This window comes from Hemitrygon akajei, chromosome 31 (genome assembly GCF_048418815.1).
Source record: "Hemitrygon akajei chromosome 31, sHemAka1.3, whole genome shotgun sequence".
NCBI lineage: Eukaryota > Metazoa > Chordata > Chondrichthyes > Myliobatiformes > Dasyatidae > Hemitrygon > Hemitrygon akajei.
The window spans coordinates 14,068,080-14,094,284 of NC_133154.1; the positions used below are offsets into that span (position 1 = coordinate 14,068,080).

The 26,205-nt window shown below is 42.7% G+C and overlaps 1 protein-coding gene across 1 annotated transcript in view; it reads right to left on the bottom strand.

Annotated features, from left to right (window-relative positions):
• Positions 1-4,932: 4,932 nt before the first annotated feature.
• zc3h7bb (zinc finger CCCH-type containing 7Bb) overlaps positions 4,933-26,205 on the bottom strand; it is a 92,700-nt gene continuing 71,427 nt past the window's right edge. The window contains exons 20-23 of the mRNA XM_073033462.1: positions 26,085-26,193; positions 24,273-24,406; positions 16,834-16,997; positions 4,933-12,781 (exon numbers count right to left, since the gene is read on the bottom strand). Of these exons, the coding sequence (XP_072889563.1) occupies positions 12,592-12,781; positions 16,834-16,997; positions 24,273-24,406; positions 26,085-26,193 (597 nt within the window). The 3' untranslated portion in view covers positions 4,933-12,591. The remainder of the gene's footprint in view (positions 12,782-16,833; positions 16,998-24,272; positions 24,407-26,084; positions 26,194-26,205) is intronic.

Sequence of the window (26,205 nt, forward strand, 5' to 3'; positions counted from 1 at the left end):
CATGGGTTTCCAGTTTTCCTCCCACAGTCCAAATATGTAGCAGTTGGTAGATTAATTGGTCATTGTAAATTGTCCCATGATCAGATTAGGATTAAATCAGGGGATTGCTGGGCAGCGCAGCTCGAAGGGTGTAAGGGCCTATTCCGTGCTGTATCTCAACAATAAACAATAAAAAAATAAGCAGAGGGGTGTATACTAAAGCTCCTGTAGTTGCATAAGGCAAACAGGAGAGTGAGAGGGGTAGAGGATTGTTTTCACAAATTGTCACAGTCTGGATTGTAACCACATTTCAAATTCCGAAAGTGAATTGGATAAGTAGTCAAAAAGGCAACCGGGAAGGGCAGAGGCTTAAAACTCAAGGAGCAGTCACTGCACAACAGGGTACACGGGTTTCTTCTCTGCTCTGATTCCAAGCCACAGAACATGTATAGTGGAAAGGTATGATCCTTCAAGTGTGGCACGTACAGTATCTTCTAATAACAAGTCAAGAGAGGTCAAAGATACACGATGAAGTGTCTCCACCTGAAGCCTTGACCTCCACAGATGCAGCCTGACCTCCTGGGTTCCTCCAGGTTCCAGTGTCTACGGTGTCTTGTGTCTCCGGGGATATACTGTCCTTGACATCATTTCCATATCTGTAACTGTGACAATTACCACTATCCTAACTTTAAGGTCAAGATTAGCTTTGTTTTTCATACGCACTCAAAATATTGAAACATACAGTGAAATGCATCAGTTGCAACACAGCCCAAATATGCGCTAGGAGGCGGGGTCAGCCTGCAAGTGTTGCTACGCTTCTGGTGCCAACGTGGCATGCCCACAGCTTACTAACTCTAACCTATAGTCTTTGGACTGTGGGAGGAAACCGGGACACCCATGTGGTCACGGTGAGAACGTACATACTCCTTACAGGCGGTGGTGGGAATTGAACCCCGATCACTGATTGCTGGCATTACACAAAACAACTGCACTACCATGCAGCCATGGCTGTCTACCGATGCCATGGCCTAATCTCTGAACTACCCTCTCTTAACCTCTTCCCGAAATGCACTTTGAATTTCCTTTTTTAAGATGCTCCATAATGCTTCTCACCTTCTTTCCTAACACGCCGCTAAGAATGAAATATTACTTAGACACGTTCCTTTGAAGCGCCTTGGGATATTTTGTTCTATAAAATACGTCAGATGTTCCCAGCGCAAGTTTCGACAATTGTCTGATGGCTATAGCACTCTACTGGAAGGTCTTTGCTCTGAGAGGTTCTCTCTGTGCCAATGCTGTCTGACTTGCTGAGTGTTTCCAGCATTTTGTGTTTTTTATTGCACCTATAAAGGGACTGCCACCCAGGAGGGAGTGGAATTAGATACAGTCTGGTTCTGTAAATGGAACCTTCCTGTTATACAACATCAAGTGTTGATTTCGGAGGATGCGTGCAACTAACTAATTAGATCTGAACTTTCCAGTTGCCCAAGCAGCTGACGGGTATGGGAGGAGACTGATCTGTGAGATTCTCACGGCTGCAGCCAATCAGAAACTGGGTCAGTGTTACACATGGCAAATCTGTTGTCCAAACAATCTCAAGCCTGTTCTTTATAAGCTCTCAGGCATCAAGATTAGTTCAACAGGTGGAAAAGTGAAGGAATACAGAGGTGGGTGCCACCTTGCTGGGAGTTCATAATCTGAGTCAACGAACTGAATGAAACCTGATCCACTTACTGGTTTGCTTCATTGACATGGTGTCGGTGACGAAGCCTTCTGCGTCATATTCAGGGCATTTTGTCTTCAAATCAACATCCAATTGCATTTGTTCCATTGTTGGCAAGAAGGGCTATTTTATTAAAATGGAAAGATATCTCTTCCACTACATTCACTGAATGGTTTTCTCAAGTAATGTTATGTCTCAGCTTGGGAAAAATTAGTAGAACTTTTGAACCTCGATTTGATTTTGAGAGAAGATGGGGTTCTTTTGCCAAATATTACCATTTAATTTGAATTATTCTATATGGTTTCCTTCCAATTTTATTATCTTTTAAAAAAAATGTGAACTGGCGGTTGATGAATTTTTTTTTCTATATATATATCTAGATGATGGTTAAACATATTGCTTCCGGGGGTTGATTCCTAATGGGTTTTTTTTGTAGTTAATGGGGGCTTTTTTCTTAGTTAGATGGGGTTCTTTTTTTCTCCCTTTTTTCTATATATAAATTTTTTTTCATTTTAATATATTATTAGCTTTTTTCTTCAGCTCTATTAATTGTATACATATTAATTTGTTGAAATTTTGTATTATTCTATAGTTGTAGAAGATTATGTATTAATAAAAAGACTTTAAAATAAAATGACAAAGCCTTAATAAATAACTGGGGAAGATCAGCCTGGTTCAGATTTGAAACCACTAATACACACTGAGAGGGCGTCCAGGAAGGGACAGCGGTGGGTATAGTGGTGAGGGTTTGAGTGAAATGCCCAGTACAGTTGAAGACAGCATCCCAGGGTCAGGGGGCACCCAAGAATCAGATTAGCCAGGAAATGTCAGCAGATGAACAATAAAGCATTCATGGACTCTACTTCCTCAGGAATTCCAAAACACACCGGCCGGATCAGAATCAGGTTTATTATCACCGACGTATGACACGAAAGTTGTTGCTTTGCAACAGCAGCACAGCACAATACATAAAAATACTGTTAATTACACATACAAATTAAACAAGTAGCGCAAGGAGAGAGCCAAGTGGTGCGGTAATGGGTTGTTTCATTGCCTACTCAGAATTCTGATGGCGGAGGGGAAGAAGCTGTTCCTAAAACATTGGGCAAGTCTTCAGGCTCCTGCATGTCCTCTCTGATGGTGGACATTCACATTACATCATCTCTGATGGGAACGTGAGTGGTAACTCTATCGTTGGGTCCCATTGTCAAGGTGCCATCTGGTGAGGCAAGTTGAAACGTTGCAGACACAATGAGTCAGAGGCCTCAGTTTTGCAGGCTGCTGCAGCTAGCATCGCCGCCATAATTTGAAGAGCATAATCTGGTTCTTACGGTGGCTCGTCCAATAGTTTTCCACTTGGTCTTTAACAAGCAGACTCTTTTGAAGGACCTCCTGGTCTAAGAATGGGAGGGCTAATATTTACCCTCATTTTATTCTTTCAGCATCAGCACAGGGGTGAAATGGCAGCTTCATCCCAATGGAACCCAGCTCCCCCACCGGTTTTTGTCGTCACATCATTGATGTGAATAGTACAGTAGTGACTCCCAGAATATTACAAGGGGACACAGTGATGGAAATAACATTTAATGTTAAGCGTAGGTAGCCTGTTTTTTTCTCTCGTTGGAGACACCCATTGTACCACACTTTTTCAGTGTGACTGTTACCATTTCTGGGCCCACACCCGAATGTTGACTTGGTCTTATTGCATACAAGTAAGGATACCTTCCATCGCTGAGGGGTTGTGAATGGAACTAAAACGTTTACACCCAACAGTGAGCATCCCTACTTCTGCTTGCTAGAGCAGGGGTTACCAACCTGGGGCCCAAAGACCCCTCGGTTAATGGTAGGGGTCCATGGCATAAAAAAGGAGCCCCTGTGTTGGACGATAGGTCACCAACAGCCACAGCCACTTTCCTTTGTCCAAATTATGACTCTGTGTAGGTTCATAGGCTAAACATAGGAAAATGGGACTAGCTTAGATGGGCAGCTTGTTGGCATGGACAAGCTGAGCTGAAGGGCGTGTTTGCGTGCTGCATTACTCTATGAGAAAGCAGAGCAGAGTACGAGTAGGCCACTTGATCCTGCCCCACCATTTAAAATGATCACAGCTGCTAATGGGATGGAAGATACATAGATAAATGAAATAATTTTAGATACAGTTATACAGATATATCTAAGTAATTGCATTTATCCAAATCATTTTTATATGGAATGAAATTAAAAGATTTCAGTCCTGATGAAAGTTCTCAGCCAGAAACACCAGCTGTTTATTCATATTTATAAATGCTTCCTGTCCTGCTGAGTTCCTCCAGCATTTTGTGTGTGTTGCTCTGGATTTCCAGCATCTGCAGAATCTCTTGTGTAAAACATTTAACTGTTCTATCTTGATGTAATAGCTCATTATTTTATCCACAGATCTGGTTTTGACATTAAATTTTAACAGCTTAGGACTGGTATCAGTGCAGCTCTGAATAGCAGCTGGTCCTGCTGTTTCTATTTATGCCCTTCCTTAGTCCAGCTTAAATTTCTTGACTGATTTTGCATTATAAGTTGCTAAACAGAGATGACTATGATTGGGCCATTCACCTGTCAATCAAACCTGGTAATCAAATAGATTGAGATCAATTCTAGTGTCATAGAATGGAAACAGGCCCTTTGGCCCAACTCATTCATGCTGACCAAGTTGCCTACCAGAGCTAGTCCCAGTTGCCTGAGTTCGGCCCATATCCTTCCAATCCTTTCGGGTAGAAAACCTGCACATCTATCCTTCATTCAGCACAGATTTCTTGAGAGATTACACTTTTATCAGGAGTTGAAGCAGTTCTGAATCCCTCTCTGGATGTATAAATAAAATTTTCAATGAATAAATTCTATTTGTTTTGTCTTCCACACTTTGCTATAAGGCAAGTCACACACTCCATTCCATCTATAGAGTATTATCTGTAGATTGTCATACATCTTTTATTCAATTAAATCACCTCTGGATGCCAGTCCAGGTCAGATTATGGGTTTTCTTGTCTACCATCCTTTCTCTGATGCTTTACGTGCTTATTCTGTAAGTGACTGTTGAAACTTGATCTCTCGTTTCCCCAAAGATGTTCCTGGCCCGTTGAGCACTTACAGTATTTCCTCTTTTTATTTCAGATTTCTGGCATCTGCAGGCGTTTGCTTTTGTACCAATTATCTGAAGCTTGAATAATTATAATAATCAACGAAGTATATTCCATAGCTTTGGAATCAAATAAAGAGAAACAAATTTATTGGAAAGTGAAATATAAAATTTTTTAACAGGCATGTTCCTACATAATTTACCAACACTGTCTGGGGATTAAGCCCCACATCGATAAAACACACATTTTGTAAACCTGCCCCCTTAATGGACTAGGCTGATCCAATGGACTTACAGTTAAACCTGCATTATATGGACACCTGTAGGTCTAAATGTGAGCTCTCTCCTTTGTACTTGACCCCAAAACACTTCAATCTCATTGTCCTAGTCTAGAGCACAGAACTGTGGGAGGTTAGGGTGAGGAAGGCGACGTTTGGTGTGGTGGAGGTGAGTTTTTCTTGAGAGAACACGAGCCCTATTCTTACTTACGTTATCACTCAGGACTGCTCTCCAAAAGTTGGTGACCAGGAGGGTACAGAAGATTCATAAAATTGAGTTAGTGAACTCTGCCACAAGCCACCTTTATAGCTGAGGGTGACAGATACCTCTATACCTCACCTCATAACCACCCCTCCATCTGCATCAACCCCAGTATATCATCTAGTCCCATGATTTGTGGCAATCTTCTATGGTAGATGTACAGTAGAGTATGAGGCTTTAGGAAAGGGAGGACTTAGACAATTGGCAAGCTCAGCAGAATTAACTAAAGAAGCAAAGAGGAGAGGGGGGCAGAATTATTTTAAACAATATTATAAACCGAAACATACTGCCCAGAAACCAGGTTGAAGAGCAACTTTGAAAGGAAGGAACATATACCTGAAAAGTAAACTACAGGAAGGCGTGGCATTATTGAAGCTGCTCTCCAAATCACTTGATGGCCAACTGGCCTCTTTTGAGCTGCACAGTTCCATAACTTTGATTTCTGTCTTTGTTCTATAACAGATCTTGGTTTTAGCTCCCGGGGCCAATTGATAGAGCAGCTTCTCGAGTGCTGTTTTGGATGCCATGACGAGTTTTGGTTTTGTTCAGGGGTGTGAGTTTTCCTACAGAGTGTATAATGGGGTTTGCATTTAGTTCAGAAGCAATGATGGGCTTTGGTCAGGAAATGGGGGTTTGTGGGTGGGTGAAGCTCTAACAGGAATGGGATCTGGGGGGGTGCTGGAGTCAGCTAAAGGGGTCCTATTTCTGAAGGAGTTTTTCCAGCTCTGACCAAAGGCCACATCCCAGCCACGTTCACAGTACAATGGTAATTTAGTATGAAAGTGACCATTTAAGCAGGTTTCTCTGCAAGTACAAACACATTAATAACACTTTTAACATTATCCATTGCATGCAGTACTATTACAAGTCCCTGTTCATACTAGTTTCCATTATAATCTTCAATTATATCTCAAAAAAATCAGGATTACTAATCCACATCAATGATGAATTTTACATTTACATATTCACCAAACTAGCCTCTGCATCAACATAGGCCTATAATACATCACTACGTTTACTCTCTTTATTCTGGGAGGGACCGACCAGCTGTTCACATGCTCTTGTAGCAAGTTAAAAAGGACGTTAAAATAAAACATTTTTCAGACTGTCAACATCCTGTAGACTTGGCACAGTGATGGACGGCCCCAAGCATTATCATAGCAAAGAACTTTATATGTATAATTATATATATTTTTATATATATATATAGATATATATATATAAAAACAAGTAAATATGATCTTAGTGATAAGCAGATAAAAGGCTGCAATGAGTATTCAGAGATTCTAAACAAGAGAGGGAAAGAAAGGATCCCTCATCTTGACCCCAGTCTTTTTTCCATTAACCTTCAGTGTTCTCCTCCATTCCTGTGCTAATTGGCTGACTGGTCAGTAATAAGCCCAAGCTTGTTCTTAGCCCTGATCAGGCTTCCTCCACCCAGCTTTGGTCGTCCCTAAAGTACGATGAAGGAAGTGGCTGGAGTGCTGATTAACCTGCAGTATGGCTGAGGGGTACGTTGTCAGGGTTACGTCTCCTTGGTCAACACTTCAGCTCCCTCTCGATAAAATTACAGATTGTTAACCCCCTTCCACATCTCCAGTCAAGACCCTTTGACACCCCCTATCCTTTAAGCTGCACGTTGACATGGAACTGCACCCCCTGCACGAGTCACCCGGACCTCCAAATACGTTGCCGGTCTGTAGATGACCGATATCAGGTGAGCACTGACAGAGCCACCCAATTATGGACTTCGGACAAGAGGTGGGATCGAAGACTGCCATACTATAAACCCTCTTCATCATACCTTCAGAAATGAGTTATTTCAGAATGCAGGTCAAATACAATTTTATTATTCCAGAGTGCTCACCGCTCTGTACAGACTGTGGAGCTCTCCATATGGTCTTGCCCTCTCCCCACAGCCATTTAAACAAACTATTTTAAATCCTTATCTACTAGCAATTTAAAAACAATCATGTATTTTCATAATACAGTTAATAACTTAAAAACTCTCTACAGAAAGGCGTTTCCTTAATCTCACCTTTAGTAATTCATAATTTGAATTATTATTCAGCCAGTTTTCCCCACCACGATTTATATAATTTCATAACTACAATTACGCCAATCTGATTATCTTTATTCTAATGCAAACAATCCCATTTTCTCCAGACTGAATGACTAATGCTTCGTCGATAATGCCAGATCAAATTAGCATACTCTGGATTCTGTACTAAACCAACCTGAATTATTAGGTTTTATTTTGGTCTAAAATAAACGAGATGTTCATTTACAATGATTGTCTTTTAAATCTGTAACTGTTTCCCATTCGTCAGAGTAATCCTGGTGCATAAGGCCTACTCCAGGCTTTTGGAGCCAGAGGGGACTGCAAGGTGGTGGAATCTGGAGCAACGCTAAAACTGCTAGAGGAATTCAGTGGGCCAGGCAGCATCTAAGGAGGAAAATGGACAGTCGGCATTTGGGATTGACTCAGATGAAGGGCCTCAACCTGTCCCGAAGAAGCGGCTTGATCTGAAACACCATTCCACCCCTCTCCCCACCCCCCATAGATGCTGCCAAACCCACCGAGTTCCTCCAGGTTTTCGCAGTCCTGCAGCCTTCTGCCAGCTGGTCCTGACGTCAAGGAGTCCAGCATGACAAAATGACATGGGGAGACTCAGGACTACTGCAGAATCCAGGCGCACGTTGTGAATTAGCAAACCCATCTGAAGCAGCCTTCTCATAACTCTTGCATTTGATCCTGAAGGCTGTCAACAGCATTACAGCCAAGGGCTGGCCTTGATAACCAATTCCTGGCTGAATGCACTTCCCACCTTTCTCATTTTGTTTATTTTTTCTTTTGATTACCAAATATTTCTGATTTATTTTGTTCATGCCTTACACTCTGATTGTCAGCCAATGCAAAGCAGGGCAAGTTTAATGGAAAAAAGATTAGTCACATCTCCATGATTTTAAGTACAATTCCCGACAATCAGCTAATGCCATTGATATTATAATATTTATAACATTTGAAATGTGCATCTGTAGTAAAGTCTTATTTCATAATTTCCTAAATTCACACCTTACTTAGATTCCTAAAGTAAGAAATGGTTGCAGAAAACAAAATTAACTGAACCAGGTTATCTGTTAACTGTGGCCTTGTGCCAAACTTACTTATCAAATCTTATTTAACAGTTGATTATCAGGTATATAAAGGACAAAAATCATTCCCCTTTCCTTTAATAATAATTTGCAGTCTCTTGGCTTGGGTGATAATCTGATTAATGCGTGCACTGTCTCCTGTGCACCAAGACCCACCGTGTTTCCTCAAACTTCTATGTTTGGTTCTGTAACAAGTTCAGCTTTGCCTTAAAATCTTAAGATTTTTATATTGCGAGCTAGGTAGCAAAATTCCACTTCTGTTTTATGTAGAGGTCTTGTATCCTTCAGTTGCTTCTACCCTTGGGATTACCAATTCTGAATGGTCATACACTTGGAGGTGGAACCACGTGGTCTCTTAGTAAATGCCCTGTCCAACACTCCTGCTAAACACATCCAACCTTCCTAACCCAATAGGAAAGTAATATGATTTAATACCTGACTAGATGATTCTTAGCCATCTAAGCACAAGCACATCTAATATTTTTCAAACTATATAGAAAAGTTTACTAGAAACAGTAAAATTGGTAAAAGAGGTGTGATTGGTAACCACCAAACTTCCTAAAAAAAAACCCACTTACACCTATCCACCTTCTCACCATAACTTTGCAAATGCTAACCTACTGATGACACCAAGCTTAAGATGTAAAATAAAAAGGTTTTTTTTTTGTTTGAAATCGCACTCTGATTTTTCTGCATGTCCTGGAGAGTAATTCCTGGACCCAAGGGCGACTGTACTGAGAAAGAAACCCATGAATTTCCACTTTCAAACAGAGTGTGCAGTCCAGCCAACTGATTCCATCCCTGAAACATCTTTGGTAGACTCCGCGAACAATGAACTCCAACATGATCTGAACAAAATCACTTGATCTGATACTTTTAAATTATGAAGCACATCTAAACCATGTTTTGTGAAGACTAGTCCCCATATGAACAGGGTAAGAACTAATTTGCAGCAGAAGAAAGCCCTCGTACTCAAAACAGAGCTCAAGGCAGCTGGTTATTTTGGCCCATCAACCAAATCACTAACTCGGAAAATTCCCTTTCTTAACTATCCGAAGTGAAAAATCATAAAGATACCTCAGTTCTTTCACTTCCCAACCCCTGAAGTATATGAAGGAAGGTGATTTTGGGCAAAATCCAGAAATTCCTATACTTGAAACTTCCTTTTGGCTTATGCTACACTGCAAAGTAGAGCTTCAACTCAACTCAACCAAGTGATCCAGATATGCAGGCTGCTCTCAGCCATACCTGGCACTGAAAGGCAACAGATGGTCCAACAGCATTTTTCATTGGGGGTACAGGCTGGGGTATTTTTGAAAAGCATTAGAGGCTGCAGTGCATGTGTAGACATAGTTAGGAAAAGGAACAGATCTGAAGGGCTGTTCTGATTTAGTTGGACTTAGGGCTGACAGTTTTTAATCCAAAGTTCACACTCGGCCTCCTTAAAATTTCAGCCTACTTCAGTAACTGTCCCTGCCTCAAAAGCACCCCCTCCCACCCTCTCTCTTTTTGACTCCGGCTTTTGCCTGTCCCACCCAGCTCAGGCTCTAGAGCAGAGCAAAGCCAGTGACCGTGTTCGACGTGTCCACTTGTCAGCAACATGGACCCATCTATGGCAGCAGTAGATCATGTTGACATTTATGTCTCATTCCTCGCACTCAAAATGTTACACAGTTGTGCAACATTATATGTTAAACTTAAGATGCTAACATCGAGATACTCCAATAACATGGAGTAGAGCGAGCAACACAATGCCAGAGATGGGACATGCACTGAGTACAAACACGACTTAAGTTTCATATTGGCTACACTTGATCATTGTGTCAGACAGTCTGTACCACGCTTGGCACTCAAACAATTACATTTGAGAAAAGGTCTTCAGAACTATAAAGGAATACTATAGGGCAGATGTGGAAAAAATATTCCACTGTGGAAAGTCCAAGCAAAGGGGGCATAATTAAAGTCAATACAGAAAACTTTTTTTTTTTGAGTGTTTAGAATGTGGAACTTTGACGACCATAAGTTGCGATTGAAAGGAAAACTAGGAAAGTTCATAGGGAGCTAGAAATGGAAGATGTGCTGATGGAGCTTAGGTGAGGCAGGATAAGAGCAAAAAACACTGGCAGGCAGCAGCTGGTCTCAATGGCCAGCTCACAAAATGAAAATCAGCGCAATAGCAATTCCACTCTGCCTCTCAAGCTCGGGTACTAAGAGAAAAAAAACGAGTAACCAATTATGTCCACACTTTCCTCCGTCAACTAACAGTTAATTTAGACCAAGTTACTTTTTCGTCATTACTTTGTCACTTCCTACTCAACGTTGTTATGAGAACACTACCACAAAAACTTGGAGCAAAAAGCTGACCATGTCCTATGAAGAGTGGGGAAAGGAAGTGCTTATCAAAGTAAAGAGTTAAGTAACTGACTGAACACAATGGAAGGAAGATCATTCAGCTCAGCTCTTTATAACGAGTTTGACCCGTGCACAAACTCCTGACAGCGTGGCGGACCCAGTTGCTGATGAACGGGGGAGTTCAACTACGGTAGTTAACTGCTGAATGTGTAAAACTGAGCAGGGAGCAGATTTTCCAGCGAGACACAATGTGGACAAATTAGACAGATATTAGAAAGAGAAACCAAATACAGGTGAGGAGGAAGATGATGAGATTTGCACTTAAGTGAGTGGGTTTAGATTTCACAGATCTATTTGTTAATAACAAATCGATTAAAGTTAAGAGAAAGTTCCTTTGGGGGAGAGGGATTTATGAAGTACAACATTCTCCTCCCAAATATATTTGGATGAAAGGTCATTTAAACACAAACTAAGCAGTACAGCATCTTAAGGAGTTCTGTATGGACCACAGCTCAGTAGACTAACGCTGTCTTGGTGCTCTTTTGTTACAACTGGTGTAGACCCAAGGTAGGGAGCAGGGAGTTGGGTTAGCTGATCTCAGGCTTAAAATACAACATCTACCCTCAGTGTCACAGTGGGGGCAGGAAACCAATTCAGTCAGGGTTTTACCTTCGATAATTACTCGGTGATCCTTTAGGTAGTCCAGCTGATGCGAACCTCAGACAGCAGGGCTGATTTGAAAGCTAACACCCCACTCGCCCCGCCAGCTGGATTCACAACATGATAGTGACCAAATGGGTCAGCTTATGGAGAATGTAAATCGCTGCAGGACTTCAGGGGTAAAGGAAGAAAATGGAATATTAGTGCTGGGCACTGGCTGGTTTAAGCCACTCCTTTAAAACCAGTTCGGATAGGCCTGAGTGCATGTGAACTGTAATCAGGCTGACTTATCAGTAGCCTTTTTAGCAGATGACAACAGACACTACATATTCTTTCTAAAATAGCTTTGCTGACCTTAGACAAGCACACACACAAAAACTCAAAAATATATTAAGTGTGACATTACTCATACTGGTAATAATACATGGGCATTGTGATGCCTTCTCTATAATCTTTGGCATTTCCCCCCTCATATTTACCTTCCCAAAACACTACAACCTCACTAGGGTACTGTGCCCACTGGTAATATGTCCATTTCTTAATATCGTCACTTTTATTTTTACACCTAAAGGTTTTTTTCGGTCAACTATCAGAGGTAAAAAAAAAACCCTGGCCAAATTCCAATACTAACACTGTTGAAGGCAATTGGGTTCTTTTGAGCAATCAGCTAACGCGGTGAAGAGTGTGGATTGAACTTAGGTGCTTCTGCCCCAAGTTCTGTCGGGGAAACTCACTGGGCTATCTCTTATCCAGCACTACGCTGTAGCAGGGGTTTTCAAAACCTGTCAAAGTACAGATGCTTAGCCCACTGACCTCACACCTCCCGCACCCACCCAAACCCCAGCTCAATCATACCTCTCTACAGCAGTTGTGAGCACTACCTTCTGCTTACAGGTGCTCCCATCCTGTAACAACTGCATTTAAGACAGGGGTAAAAATGCAGTAAGTGAGGCAACAAGGGTCACCTCAGTGTAATGAAGTCACAATTCATGACTATCCATTATGTTACCAAAATCAATTTTTGTTAAATTTAAAGGTTTCAGTGATAATTAAACTGAACCGGTTTTATCCATTAATTTAAATCTTTCATCAAAAAACTGTATTTGCCAAAGTCGTTGTCGTCCGGCGTGAGCAACATGTCCTTCTTGGCTTTGGCAAGTTTCATTTTCAGGATCTCCTGGCGTTCCAGCCACTCGCTCAGCTCCGCCTGGCTGTGGGCAAACCGGCAGTCATCGCCGTCAGGGCAGCATTTCTTCTTTTGTCTGGGGGAAGGAGAAGAGTGGAAGAGTCGTACGGACAGGAACGAGGGGACAGGATGCCGCTCAGCCCCTCTACCTTTCCCAGTGCATTAGTAAGCAAAGCATTCCAGGCAACTAGTCTGCAGTCGTGTCCGTGCTCCACAGAAATTCCCCTACACCTCTCGTCTTCACATTATCGATGTCTCCTTCACTTTTCTCCCTCCCATATCTACCCAGCTTCCATTTAAATTCTCCACTGGCTCCATTTATACACATAGGTTTTAAAGTCATAGGAAAGTACAGCACAGAAACAGGCCCTTTGGCCCATCTGGTCTGTGCCGAACCATTTAAATAGCCTGCTCCCATCAACCTGCACTGGGACTATCACCCTCCCTACCCCTACCATCCATCTACCTATCCAAACTTCGCTTAAACGTTGAACTCAAGTTCGCATGCACCACTTGTGCTGGCAGCTCGTTCCACACTCTCACAGCCCTCTGAGTGAATAAGTTTCCCCTCATGTTGCCCTTAAACTTTTCACTTTTCACCCTTAGCTATGATGTCTAGTTGCAGACTCACCCAACCTCAGCGGAAAGCCTCCTTGCATTTACCCCGTCTACACCCCCTCTATCAAATCTCCTCTTAGTCTTCTACATTCCAAGGCATAAAGTCCTAACCTGTTCAATCTTTCCTCCTGGCCCCCTCCCCACACCTTCCCTTTATCCTGATTTCTTCCCTGTCCCATTCTAGTCCCAGAATGTCATATCCTTCATACCCGACGAAACAAAAGTTAAAGAGATTATCCCCATTTGCCGCATGTACATTGAAACAACAAAACATATACGGTGAAGTGCATCGTTTGTGTCATCGACTGTGCTCCCGCGAGTGTTGCCACGTTTCTGGCGCCAACGTAGCATATCCATAACTCACCCATCCTAATCCTAACCGCACGCCTTTGGAATGTGAGGTGAAACCCGTGTAATTGGGTGACCATTGAATGCTATTCATTATCGTCAAAAAGTGTACTCGGGCATTCATCCGGGTAATGCTAGAATAGGTGCCTGTGCCTTTAAGTGGAGATGGTGACATCATTGCACACGCGTGAGATAGCGGGGAGACTATTTTGCTTTCTGCTGCAGGAGCTGGTGGGGCGTTGGAATCGAGTTCCCCCAGAGGTACTGGGCTTGGTGAGGAAAGATTTTCACGAGTAAAGGTCTCGACGCTGGATAGCGTGGCTTGCAAAGTTCCTCACCGGCCAAGTGGAATTGCCACTACCGTATTAGTACAGTATTAGCTTTGTGCGGTTTTCTTTGTATTTTTATACTGCATACGCAATTGGTCGAGGCACAAGTGTGTGGATCGAAGGTTAAACGGAGATTGTAATGGCAGGTCCTAATTGTAAAGTCGTTCATTTTGTCTTAAGACCCTCTTCTGGCACTTAAACATATAAAACAGATAAAGGAATTAAAACCCGAAAAAGTAGTTGTCCTGAGTGTGTACTTTTCCCCAGACCCCAACATCCACATAGTCATGGGGAGAACTTACAAACTCCTTACAGACAGCGGTGGGAATTGAACCCCGATCGGTGATCAGTGGTGCTATAAAGCATTTGGCTAACCGCTGTGTTATGTTCATCAGTCTCGATTGTAACAAAACATTATTGAATTTATGTATAACGAAGAGGATTAAATATAAACGTAGGGAGGTTATGCTACAATTATATAGGATATTAGTAAGACCGCGTACACTGAACTGTGTACAGTAGTGATCTCCATAGTTAAGAAAGAACGTGTTGGAAACAGTCCAAAGCTTTACCAGATTAATACCTAGAGTGGCAATTCATTATCCTGAAGGATATTTTGCAGAGTTGAATTGTCCACACTAGTAAATAATTTAAAAAAATCTATTTGAGGCATGTACAGCAAGGATTGAAAGTGAGGGGTTGTAAACTCCACTCAGAGAGCTGAGCACGGTTCCAGTGACCCAATTCAATCCCAACCTTGCCTGCTGACTTTGTTGAGTTTAAATTCCTGTTTACAGTTTACAGTCCCCGTATCAAAGTGGGTTTCAGCTGGGTCCCTTTGTTTCCCTACCCCCACAAAAGAGTATTGGTTAGTACTGTAAATTGCTGGTGTACGTTAGTGGCAAAATCCAGGGGCAGTTGATGGGAAAGTGAAGAAAATAAGTTAAAGGGTAATTACTGGAGGAATGGGTTTGCTCTGTGAATTGGTATCAAATGGCTCCCTCCATGTGTTGGGGAAATGTATTGACCTTCTAAGAAAATAGAGCTCATCAGGATACCGTTCAGCACTTACTTAACACCATTTCATTATAAAAAGTAACATTTAGCTCAGTGTGAACTTGTTTAGCCCAGTGAGAAGACATAGGCAGTATGTGTGAGGATTTTCACTTACAGAGAGACTTGGTTAGTGGAGAATGGAGCAATAAGCTTCAGGTCTGGGCCCTGCTCCCAAAGGGCTTTGACTGCACCTCGTCTGGGGTGCAGGTGACTTACCACACCGAGAAGAACTAGAGACATGACACTGTGTGAGTCAACACCAGATCAGATCTGGCTCCAAGCTAAGCTGCAGACCCAGAATGAGATGGTCCATCAATCCCGGAGTTGAGGCGAATATCTCAAGTCCTGGAGTGAATGAGAGGGCAGCAGATCAAACTGAGCATCAGTTTTCAATCGAAAGAGCCAAGTTCGGGTGAGAGAGGGGTCTGAGAGAAAATAGGCCTTGTCTACTTGTCCTTCTCAATATTAACTGGGAGTAACAGGCCACTCAACCTTTGAGCCTGTTCAACAAGACTGTGACTAATGTCCCACACTATTAGGTCATTATTCCACCCAATCCCCATCACTCTTGATTCCCTGGTCTCCCTCTATATATACCTATTTTCAAACTCCCTGTCCTCCCCATCCCTCTCATCCCCTCCCTCAGGGATCCCTGACGATTATAAAGCTGCACAAGTCAGCGGAGAGCCTGTTACCTTTAGTCCATAGTTCACTCACAAGACATAGAAGCAGCCGCCTTCACTTCTATGACTTGTGATTGAAGCAAGCTATGAAGATGAAGAGGAACTCAATGCCAGGACAGGCACGCATGTTGGCCAATGAGTTCCCCGAAGGAGTACAACAGTAAACTTAGTGGCACAGGTCAGAAGTGCGATGGGTCTTCACTGGGTCTAAATCTCCGAACTCTGTGAAGTCACCTTAACCAGCAGATCAGAGCGGCAGATCACCACCACCTTCTCAAGGACAACTAGGAATGGACAATAAATGATTGTCCTATTTTCCCTCAGACCCCAAATCTGGATCAGACCCCTCTCTCACCCGAACTTGGCTCTTCTGATTGAAAACTGATGCTCAGTTTGATCTGCTGCCCTCTCATTCACTCCAGGACTTGAGATATTTGCCTCAACTCCGGGATTGATGGACCATCTCATTCTGGGTCTGCAGCTTAGCTTGGAGCCAGATCTGATCTGATGTTGACTCACAGTGTCATGCCTCTAGTTCTTCTCGGTGTGGTAAGTCACCTGCACCCCAGACGAGGTGCAGTCAAAGCCCATTGGGAGCCTGACAGTGATACTTGGATCTCAAAAATGAATAAATACGTTCAAAAGCTGCTACTGGTAACAATGAGTCGGAAATCACCTGGTTGCAGTTAACCCTTTTAGGGAAGGAGATTTGCCAAATTTATCTAGTCTGGATCATATGTCACCTGAGACCCAGGGAGATGTAGCTGAGCTTTAACTGTTCTTGAAACAGCTGAGCAACACATTGAGTTGGTGAAAATTCCCACTGCAACTTTAACCACAAGAATTTATGTGGATAGTCCTCAGTATTTCAAGGGCAGGGGTGGATGGTGAACAAACACCAGCCTTACCAAGGACACCCATATCCCAGGAGAGAATATAATGACATTTCCTCCCTTTGCAAGGGGATGGCCCTGTGAGCCTGTGTAAGAACAACATGATTACATCAATAAGCAAATAATGACTGAGGACTTATTTTAAACAGCTAACGCTGACTATGCAGCTGTTGATTTGTGAACTCTTCCTCCGCGTCTCACCTCTCACACAGTTTGAACTCTCCCATAGGGAAGCGGTGCTGCCAGCAGTTATGATCATCCTCAGAGTTGAACACTTTATCCTTGTGCTTCTCCGACGTGATGTGCTTCTCCCATTGCTTCTCGCTGTTGCTGTTTTTCCCACAGAGCCAGCAGTGGTAGCCGATCTGTCCGAATGCAACGACACACCAGGTTAGAGGAGAGGAGGATAAAATGGACCGACCGCACACCCCTGAGCCAGGATTGCTTTGGTGGCAACAGTCCCTCGCAAAAACTGGCTTGTACCTTTCCTACCGCCTGAAGTGCAGCTTGCACTTTGTTCTTCTGAATCATTCTCCTTTCCCTTCTGTTCAATTCCAGCAGTAGAGACCACCTCACTTTAAAATTCTCTTTCCAATTCCTCTACTTTCTTTCATCCTTCCTCACTTTCCAAAGGCCACCCCTCTTCCATGCCCTCGGCAACCTTTCTTGCAACCACCTGCTGCCCAATGCCAAGGAAGTTGGGCATTTCACCTTGCTTAAGATGATGTTACAATTGACGCTATTGGTTGAGGGTGAAGGTTAAAGATAAGACTTTCCTAAGGAGGAGCAGGAAGAGGAAAATGACAGCAATAAAATTGGCATGAACTACCATTGTGTACACTTGGTAAATGTAGCGCACTGCAGCCACAGGTGATAGATCATCCCACAATCTGTGGAACTGGTTAAGTTTAGGGGGTGAATGAGAGTGCTGCTCCAAGCTTTGGTTAAAAGAAGGAAGGAAAATCAGTCAAGATTCCAGGTTCTGGTCAGCATCTGCCGTGGGTTGGATACTGGGCAATTCAGACTGTGTGTGCAATCTCCCAACACCTGTCGCCTTGCTGAATAAATCCACACGCGAAACATTGTTATGGTGAACTCCGACATAGGAAGCTGCGGGAAAGGCAGGCAAGAGAAACGAAAGCGGGTAAAGAGTGGAAATTGTTGAGATGCTTAGCACTTGCTGTCGGTGAATCACATTTGGAGGCAAAGACAGAGAAATGGAAAAACTAAACGGGATGAGTTACAGGAAAGCCAGTCATAGAGAAATACAGCACAGAAACAGGCCCTTCAGCCCATTTAGCCCATGCTGAAACCACTTAAACTGCCTATTCCCATCGATCTGCACCGGAACCATAGCCCTCCATACCCCTACTATCCATGTACATATCCAAACTTCTCTTAAACATTGAAACCAAGCTCATTTTACACTCTCATGACCCTCTGAGTGAATAAGTTTCCCCTCATGTTCCCCTTAAACCTTTCCCCTTTCACCCTTAACCCGTGAGCTCTGGTTGTAGTCCCAGCCGACCTCAGTGGAAATTGGCCTGAAGTTCTTTGTTCTCGATGCTGGCAGATTTTTGTCGGACTGTGACAGATCAGAGCATGAAGCTTTTAATTTCAAAGTGATTTAAGACATTATATTATCGTGGTCCTGCAGCTACTGATCCACTAACAACCATCTCCCTGCCATTTACAACAAAACTTCAGCTCTGCCTGTTTTACTGGAAGCTTCTTTTCTGGAAGTCTAAATCACCAGTGTAGACTTTACCAGAACTGGCACATTGAATTTATCATCCCTCTTTCAGGATGGATCACACTGAGCTGGGCCCTCTTCACCAATATTTTTCATGATTGCTGGGCCATCTCAGAGGCACATTAACCCCAGTTTATTCTTATGAAATGCCCTGGTTCACATCTTTACTGCTACGCTGTAGGTGTTTCATTTAGCAGTTCAGTAAGGGCAGTCTGTTCCGCTTTCTGCCTGTTTGGGTTATTGTTGAAGATAAGGAATGCGTGCTATCCAGTTAGGGGGAGGTTTTCTTGGTGAGGGACTCTAAGGTTGGCCCCAGGTTTCTTTTTGTTCGGCGGGAGATGAAGAGACAAGACGCTGGGGAGAACCGGTCGTAGGTTACGACCTGGTGGGAGACCTGTTTGTTCGAGGTGGATTGCGAGCGACGTTCGGAAGCTGGTGTGGGTGTTCACGCCGACCGAGGGCCCAGCGCGTGATTGACAGAGAAGTTCAAGGGGAGCTCCAACTTGTGCACGTTTGACTGTTCAATTATAATGGGCCCCTGTTTGTTTTTTTCTTATCTTTGCTAACCCCTTAAATAAGTAAGATTCATAAAGATAATCCCGTTACGTCGTATGCAGCATGCTGTCTGTTATTCCTTAGCACTGAGTTGTAACAGGGGAGCAAATTACACAGCATCCACACAAACCGGGGTTTCGGGTGAGAGAGCTGTCTCAATCTTACAGGTTTGGCGGGACAGGAGTGTGACTTCCCTAGACCTATGCAGCCAAGGAAACCAGCGGGGTTTCACTAACTACAAACCATCACCTTAAATTCTTTTATCTTTATTCCCAACTAATAAACACTTAGTTACTAATGTGAGATCATCTATCTCTTCCCCTTCCTCAACATAGTGAACCTCTGGCCATGCTGTGTGACACCTTAGCACTAATCATTTAGACGAAGATTAGAATTCGTCTTCCTGGGAAGGATGTCATCCATAAGATTAAAGAGCTGCGATTACATATTTCCGATCCCTACCACAATGTGCGTCGTCGCAAAAGCTCAGTGCATAAATAAATGGGAATTTATAGTGAGAAACTGGAGCAGGAAACAGGATTAAGGAAAGGTTAAGCCACCTCAATGGATAATTATAGAGCTGTTAAACTGCCAACAGTTCGGAGATCAAAGATTTGTTTAAATCTTCTTAGAAATGATGTTTGCCGGCGACTTTGTAGGACTCGTTTTTTTTTGTAGGGGTATTATGAAAGCAACTAAAATGCAAAGTTAGCAGTAGTTTAAAAAAAAACAGACTAGTAATTAGAATTCACTTATCCACGATTTATGATATACGTAAGTTGCTGGGGTCCGAGGAAGGAAAGAATTCCCTAGAACTGTTACGAAAATTAAATTAGATGCAGGTACATAGTGAAGCATGCAAGAATTCGTTCAATTTGTTGCAGAACCAGAAAGGCACAGATGGTGGATAAGAGAAGTGAACTCTGATATTACAGCAAGCTGCATAAACTTTAAGTTTTAAAAATCGTGAGCAAGAGCCAGTCTGTTGTTTTGCTCCTCTCCATGCCGTGTGGCACATCAGGCGGCATTTTAACTGTTTTTTTACAAAGCCGAATTGCCAGTTCAACACTCAACCCAACACAGATGGAAAGGAGCCAGCCGGATTCGAACTCTGGACCCTTCGCCTCGAAGCCTGGTGCCGGTGCCACTACACCACCAGCCTGGCTGTAACTGGTGTATTATAACTGCTGTTAAATATCACACCTTTAAAAACTCCTTCATCAATATACTGTACCATTATTTTTTTTTAGATAGATAGATAGATAGATAGATAGATACTTTATTCATCCCCATGGGGAAATTCAACTTTTTTCCAATGTCCCATACACTTGTTGTAGCAAAACTAATTACATACAATACTTAACTCAGTAAAAATATGATATGCATCTAAATCACTATCTCAAAAAGCATTAATAATAGCTTTTAAAAAGTTCTTAAGTCCTGGAGGTAGAATTGTAAAGCCTAATGGCATTGGGGAGTATTGACCTCTTCATCCTGTCTGAGGAGCATTGCATCGATAGTAACCTGTCGCTGAAACTGCTTCTCTGTCTCTGGATGGTGCTATGTAGAGGATGTTCAGAGTTTTCCACAATTGACCGTAGCCTACTCAGCGCCCTTCGCTCAGCTACCGATGTTAAACTCTCCAGTACTTTGCCCACGACAGAGCCCGCCTTCCTTACCAGCTTATTAAGACGTGAGGCGTCCCTCTTCTTAATGCTTCCTCCCCAACACGCCACCACAAAGAAGAGGGCGCTCTCCACAACTGACCTATAGAACATCTTCAGCATCTCACTACAGACATTGAATGACGCCAACCTTCTAAGGAAGTACAGTCGACTCTGTGCCTTCCTGCACAAGGCATCTGTGTTGGCAGTCCAGTCTAGCTTCTCGTCTAACTGTACTCCCAGATACTTGTAGGTCTTAACCTGCTCCACACATTCTCCATTAATGATCACTGGCTCCATATGAGGCCTAGATCTCCTAAAGTCCACCACCATCTCCTTGGTCTTGGTGACATTGAGACGCAGGTAGTTTGAGTTGCACCATATCACAAAGTCCTGTATCAGTTTCCTATACTCCTCCTCCTGTCCATTCCTGACACACCCCACTATGGCCGTGTCATCAGCGAACTTCTGCACATGGCAGGACTCCGAGTTATATTGGAAGTCTGATGTGTACAGGGTGAACAGGACCGGAGAAAGTACGAATCCACAAACTATCACTAAATTACTAACTACCAAACATAAATCCAGGCTACTTTCAGAATTTCATTTGTCTCTGAGTCGAGTTTCAGGACATAGAGCACAGTACAGCATCGCACAGCAACAAATCTTTCAGTCTACGACATCTACGTTTAATAAGAAGCTACATATGCCTGGACGTGGTCTGGCTCCCTCCATTCCCCACTTTCATGGGCCGGCCTAAACATCTCATAAATGTTTCTCTAGTATCCACTTCCACTCCTTCACTTGGCATCATGTTACAGGCACCTCCCATTCTGTCCAACACTCAATAAACCTGTTGCCGGAGCTCTCACCCAGGCTCATGGTGCTATAGGAATGCATGTGGCTGAACACATCGACCTACACTGACACCTTGTGGCAGTACAGAGGAATCAACGCCCTTTCAGAGCAAACATCCTGTAGGCGATTCCTTGAACCAGGTCCACCCGGCCTCTCAAACGTATCACACACAAAATGCTGGAGGAACTCAGCAGGCCAGGCCACATCTATGGAAAAGAAGTACAGTCGATGTTTCGGGCCAAGACCCTTCATCAGGACAGGAGAAAAAAATGATGCTGCCTGGCCTGCTGAGTTCCTCCAGCATTTTGCGTGTGTTGCTTGGATTTCCAGCATCTGCAGATTTTCTCTAAAAAGTATGCTAAACCTCCGGGGTACTACTTGAAGAGGAGAGAAACTCCCACTTGGTCCATCATTATCACCAAATTTATCAAATTGCTATTTGTGGGATTTAGGTAGAGATAAACCAGCTGCTTAGTTTACTATTCTATACAAAAAACCACACTTTAAAAGTATTCAACCACTGTAAAGTGCTTTAAATAATAAAATTATATATCGCAGGAACAGATCCTTTAGGAGCATCTGAATCATAATGCCTGTCTACACCAACTCTATTTGCCAGTCATCAGCCCTTATCCCTCCCTCTACACCAGGGGTTCACAACCTGTTTTACACTATGGACCAATACCATTAAGCAAGGGTAGGGAACCCCTACTTAACGCGTTTCCTGCATACCTGTCCTAAGTGCAGTTTAAACATTACTGCTGTGTCTGCCTCTATTAGCTCTTCTGGCAGCTTGTTCCAGCTATTCACCATACTCTCTGCATGGAAAAACTTACCCCTCACATCTACTTTAAATTTGTCCCCCCCTCACCTTTGACCTGTGCCGTCTTGTTCTCCTCATCTGGCCTGGGACAAAGAATCTGACCGCTGGTATCTCATAAACCTCTATCTCTCCTACAATGAGAATACACCCAGGCTATCCAATATCTTCTTCTACTGTAACTACCAGCCTCCGTTTCGAACAACATCCTGGTGAATCTCTATTAGATAGATAGATAGATAGATAGATAGATAGATAGATACTTTATTCATCCCCATGGGGAAATTCAACTTTTTTTCCAATGTCCCATACACTTGTTGTAGCAAAACTAATTACATACAATACTTAACTCAGTAAAAAAATATGATATGCATCTAAATCACTATCTCAAAAAAGCATTAATAATAGCTTTTAAAAAGTTCTTAAGTCCTGGCGGTAGAATTGTAAAGCCTAATGGCATTGGGGAGTATTGCTAACATTCTTCCTGTAGTGAGGCAACCAAAACTGTAAAAAGTACAGTCTAACCCAGGGGTTCTCAGCTTGAGGTCCACGGACCCCTTGCTTAATGATATTGGTCCACAGCATAAAAAAGATGAGATAGGTAGATAGTTTATTGATCCTGAAGTGTCACAGTAATATTATAAATGCACACATATACAAATATTAGAAGAGAAGTGAGAAAGAATAGAAAATAATTACCTCAAACAGTCTAACAGGAGGGGGTCATTACTTCCCTGGCTAGAGGTTGACTCATTATAGAGCCTATGACCGAGGGTAAGAATGAGGTTAGGAACCCCTGGTCTAACCAGTGCAACATAAGGTCCCTACTCTTGCACGTTTCAAGAGCATGAATATCACTTTAGAAATCCGAATTCTTTCATTAACAAGCTGTTTCACTCATTGAATTCTAATCAACACACTCAAGTGGCGGCCTGTGACACAACCCCATACTGATTACTTAGAAAGGAATCTATACGAGTAACAGATTGCAGGGGCATTGTAGCAATACCCACCCTTCAGTGAGGGTTTCAGCATTGTAATCAGGATATAAGCCAGGCTAACAAGCTCTTCTTTAACCTCTGAAGCCATCCCAAGGAAAATTAGATGAATTGTCACGGACCAAGGATTGTAGTGAGATCTTCCTGGTTCAGTGTGAATTTACTACCTTACTGGGGAAGAATGCAATCAACCGCCCCATTCTACGTGGTCCACAGGTCCATTTCGTTTGGAGGCTGGAGAGTAGAGGGAGGGGTGGTGGGGTGCGGCAACAGGTCAGTGCAAGATTGGAGAGTTGTGTTAAAAGACGGGCCATAGAGAAAAGGGAAGGAGCACATATAGGGTTGCAAAGACGAATGGTTTTAATCGCAGTAGTGTGTGTTTGGGAGTCCAGGGGAAGGTGAGCTGGAGAATTACTCTGCTTCCTGCAGTGAGCTGTGAACGAGGGAGATCTCTGATTTTATGTTTGTTGGACATAAAATCAGGAAACTGAGCAGGGAGACTGGAAGTCCACAAAATTGTTCTGTCTGGCTCTGTGATCGGAGCTCAGATGAGGAAATAAAGTTCAAAGTAAAATTTATTATGAGAGCACATACATGTCACCACATACAACCCTGAGATTCATTTTCCTGTGGGCATACTTAGCAAATCTATAGAATAGTAACTGTAAACAGGATCAATGTACAACAAACTGTGCAAATGCAAATATAAATAAATAGCAATAAATAACAAGAATGAAACAACATGAACTGAAGGAGTGTGAAATAACAAGATAAAGAATCCTTAAACTGAGACCATTGGTTGTGGGAATACCAGATGTAGAATGAGTGCAGGGACAAACAAAAGGGAAGCAGATTGATGGAGGACAAACAGGAGAGGGAAGGAAAAGATGGCCAAAAGGCAAAAGGAACAGTGAGGAGAGAAACCTAGAATAAACCATTAGTGAGAGCACACTTTTATTAAGTGGGTGATGAATTTTAAGCCCCATGCTTACCCCCACATCGGCATAATCCGTGGGCATGTGGATCTGCTTCTCACTTTGCTTGGTGGTAAGTTCTGTTGCCCCTCCGGTCATCGTTGGCTTCTGACTCTTCAGCCACATCTCATATACCTGCTGCATGTCATGCACTGCACAAAAGACATGGCAAATGTAAAAACTCGAGATATGTAGAGCAACACTCTCGAGAGTTTCAGCTCCCAATTTAATGTGCTGGAGGCTTTTATTTTTTGTGTTGGCTGAGGCACAATGTAGAATCTCATCTCCAAGTTTAAAAATTTAGTGAGTTCACATCCAACGTTAGAGACCCTCTAGTGCAATACTGTCGCAGCACCTCACTACCTAATGTGCCAGGTTATGGGAAAAAATGAAAACCGAGGTTTCTATTTGTCCTCTCAAAAGCAGATGCAAATGGTCCACTTATCTATAATAGGATATAACTTACATTGGAAGCAGTCCAAAGAAGATTCACCAAGCTAATTACTGGGTTGAGAGGGTGGTCTTATCAAGAGCGAGATAACTTGTGTCCGTATTCCTCAGAGTACAGAAATGAAGAGCAATTTTACTCAAACTTCTAAAGGGGCTTGATTGAAGGAATGTTGAGATGCTAGTGAAAACTGTTTTCACTAACAGGAGATACTCAAACAAGGGGACACAGTTACAAAATAAGGGGGAGGTCATTTCAAATGGAGATGTGTATAAGCTTCTTCTCTCAGAGGATGGTGAATATCTGGGATTCTCTGTCCTTGAGGGTGATGGAGGCCGGATCACTATTTAAGATGAAGGTAGATAAATGTCTGAAAGATCAAGGATTTGAGGGTTATGGAGAACGGGAACAGAAGAGGAGTTGAGACTAGCACAGATCACATTGTACCGAGGGGTTCTATATTCTTGTGTTCTCGTTAAGATTTCATTGCACCATTGGAAGAATGGAGGAGTTCTCCCAATTTCCATCCCTCAACCAACTGCACTTAACCAGATTATCTGTTTGTTATGGCATGCTTGTGATGCACAAATTGGTCCCTTTGTTTCCTACAACGTGCATTTAATTTTGCATTTTGGACCAACAAGGTTGTGAAAATCACAAGGATGGGATAAACCAGAAAGAAGTGATTGCACTGGTGAAAATGCTGAGGAAATTCACCAGGTGTTTGGTTTGGAGGATTTAACAACTGGGGAAGATTGGATAGACTGCATTTGGCCTCTCTGGAATGAAAGAGAGTAAGGTGTGATCTGTGAGATTATTCAAGATTGTGAGAGGCATAACTAGATCATCAATTTTTTTTTGTATGATGGGGTTATCAACAACAAAAGACAGTTTTTATGGTGAAATGTAGGAGATTTAAAGGAGGTCTGAAAGGTAAGTTTTTGTTTTACAAACATAATAGCTTTCCTGTCTCCAAGGGAGTTCGGTGAGTTATGAACATGCCTGGATATGACTTTGTCATTTGGTGTTTTGTCTTCTTTGTTTCTCGCTTGTTTTTTGCCGTTTGCGTGATTTGTTCTGTTTTTTTTTAAAGCACATTGGGGGTTTGATGTTTTTCTTTAAGTAGGTTTCATGGTTTTCTTTGTTTCGTGGCTGTCTGTGGGAAGACGAATCTCAGGGTTGTATACCACGTACATACTTTGATAATAAATGTAATTTGAATCTTTGAACTAATATTTGGAACACACTGTCAAAGGAGAAGGTGGAGTCAGGTGGCTGGGTGGTTTGAAAGGATACTGCTTCTCTTAGAACAGACCCAACAAGTGTGGACAGGGGGAGAAATTGGGAAAAATAAAAGCCATTGAAAAATCAAAGCTACTCACTTTTAGTCTCTTTCATGTAGGTCCAGGCGTCACGCTCTTCGATACTGTGCGCAAATGAGCAGTTTCCAATATACTGGCACTTCTTCCCATTTGCCACATGTGTACACAACTAGAAAGGAAA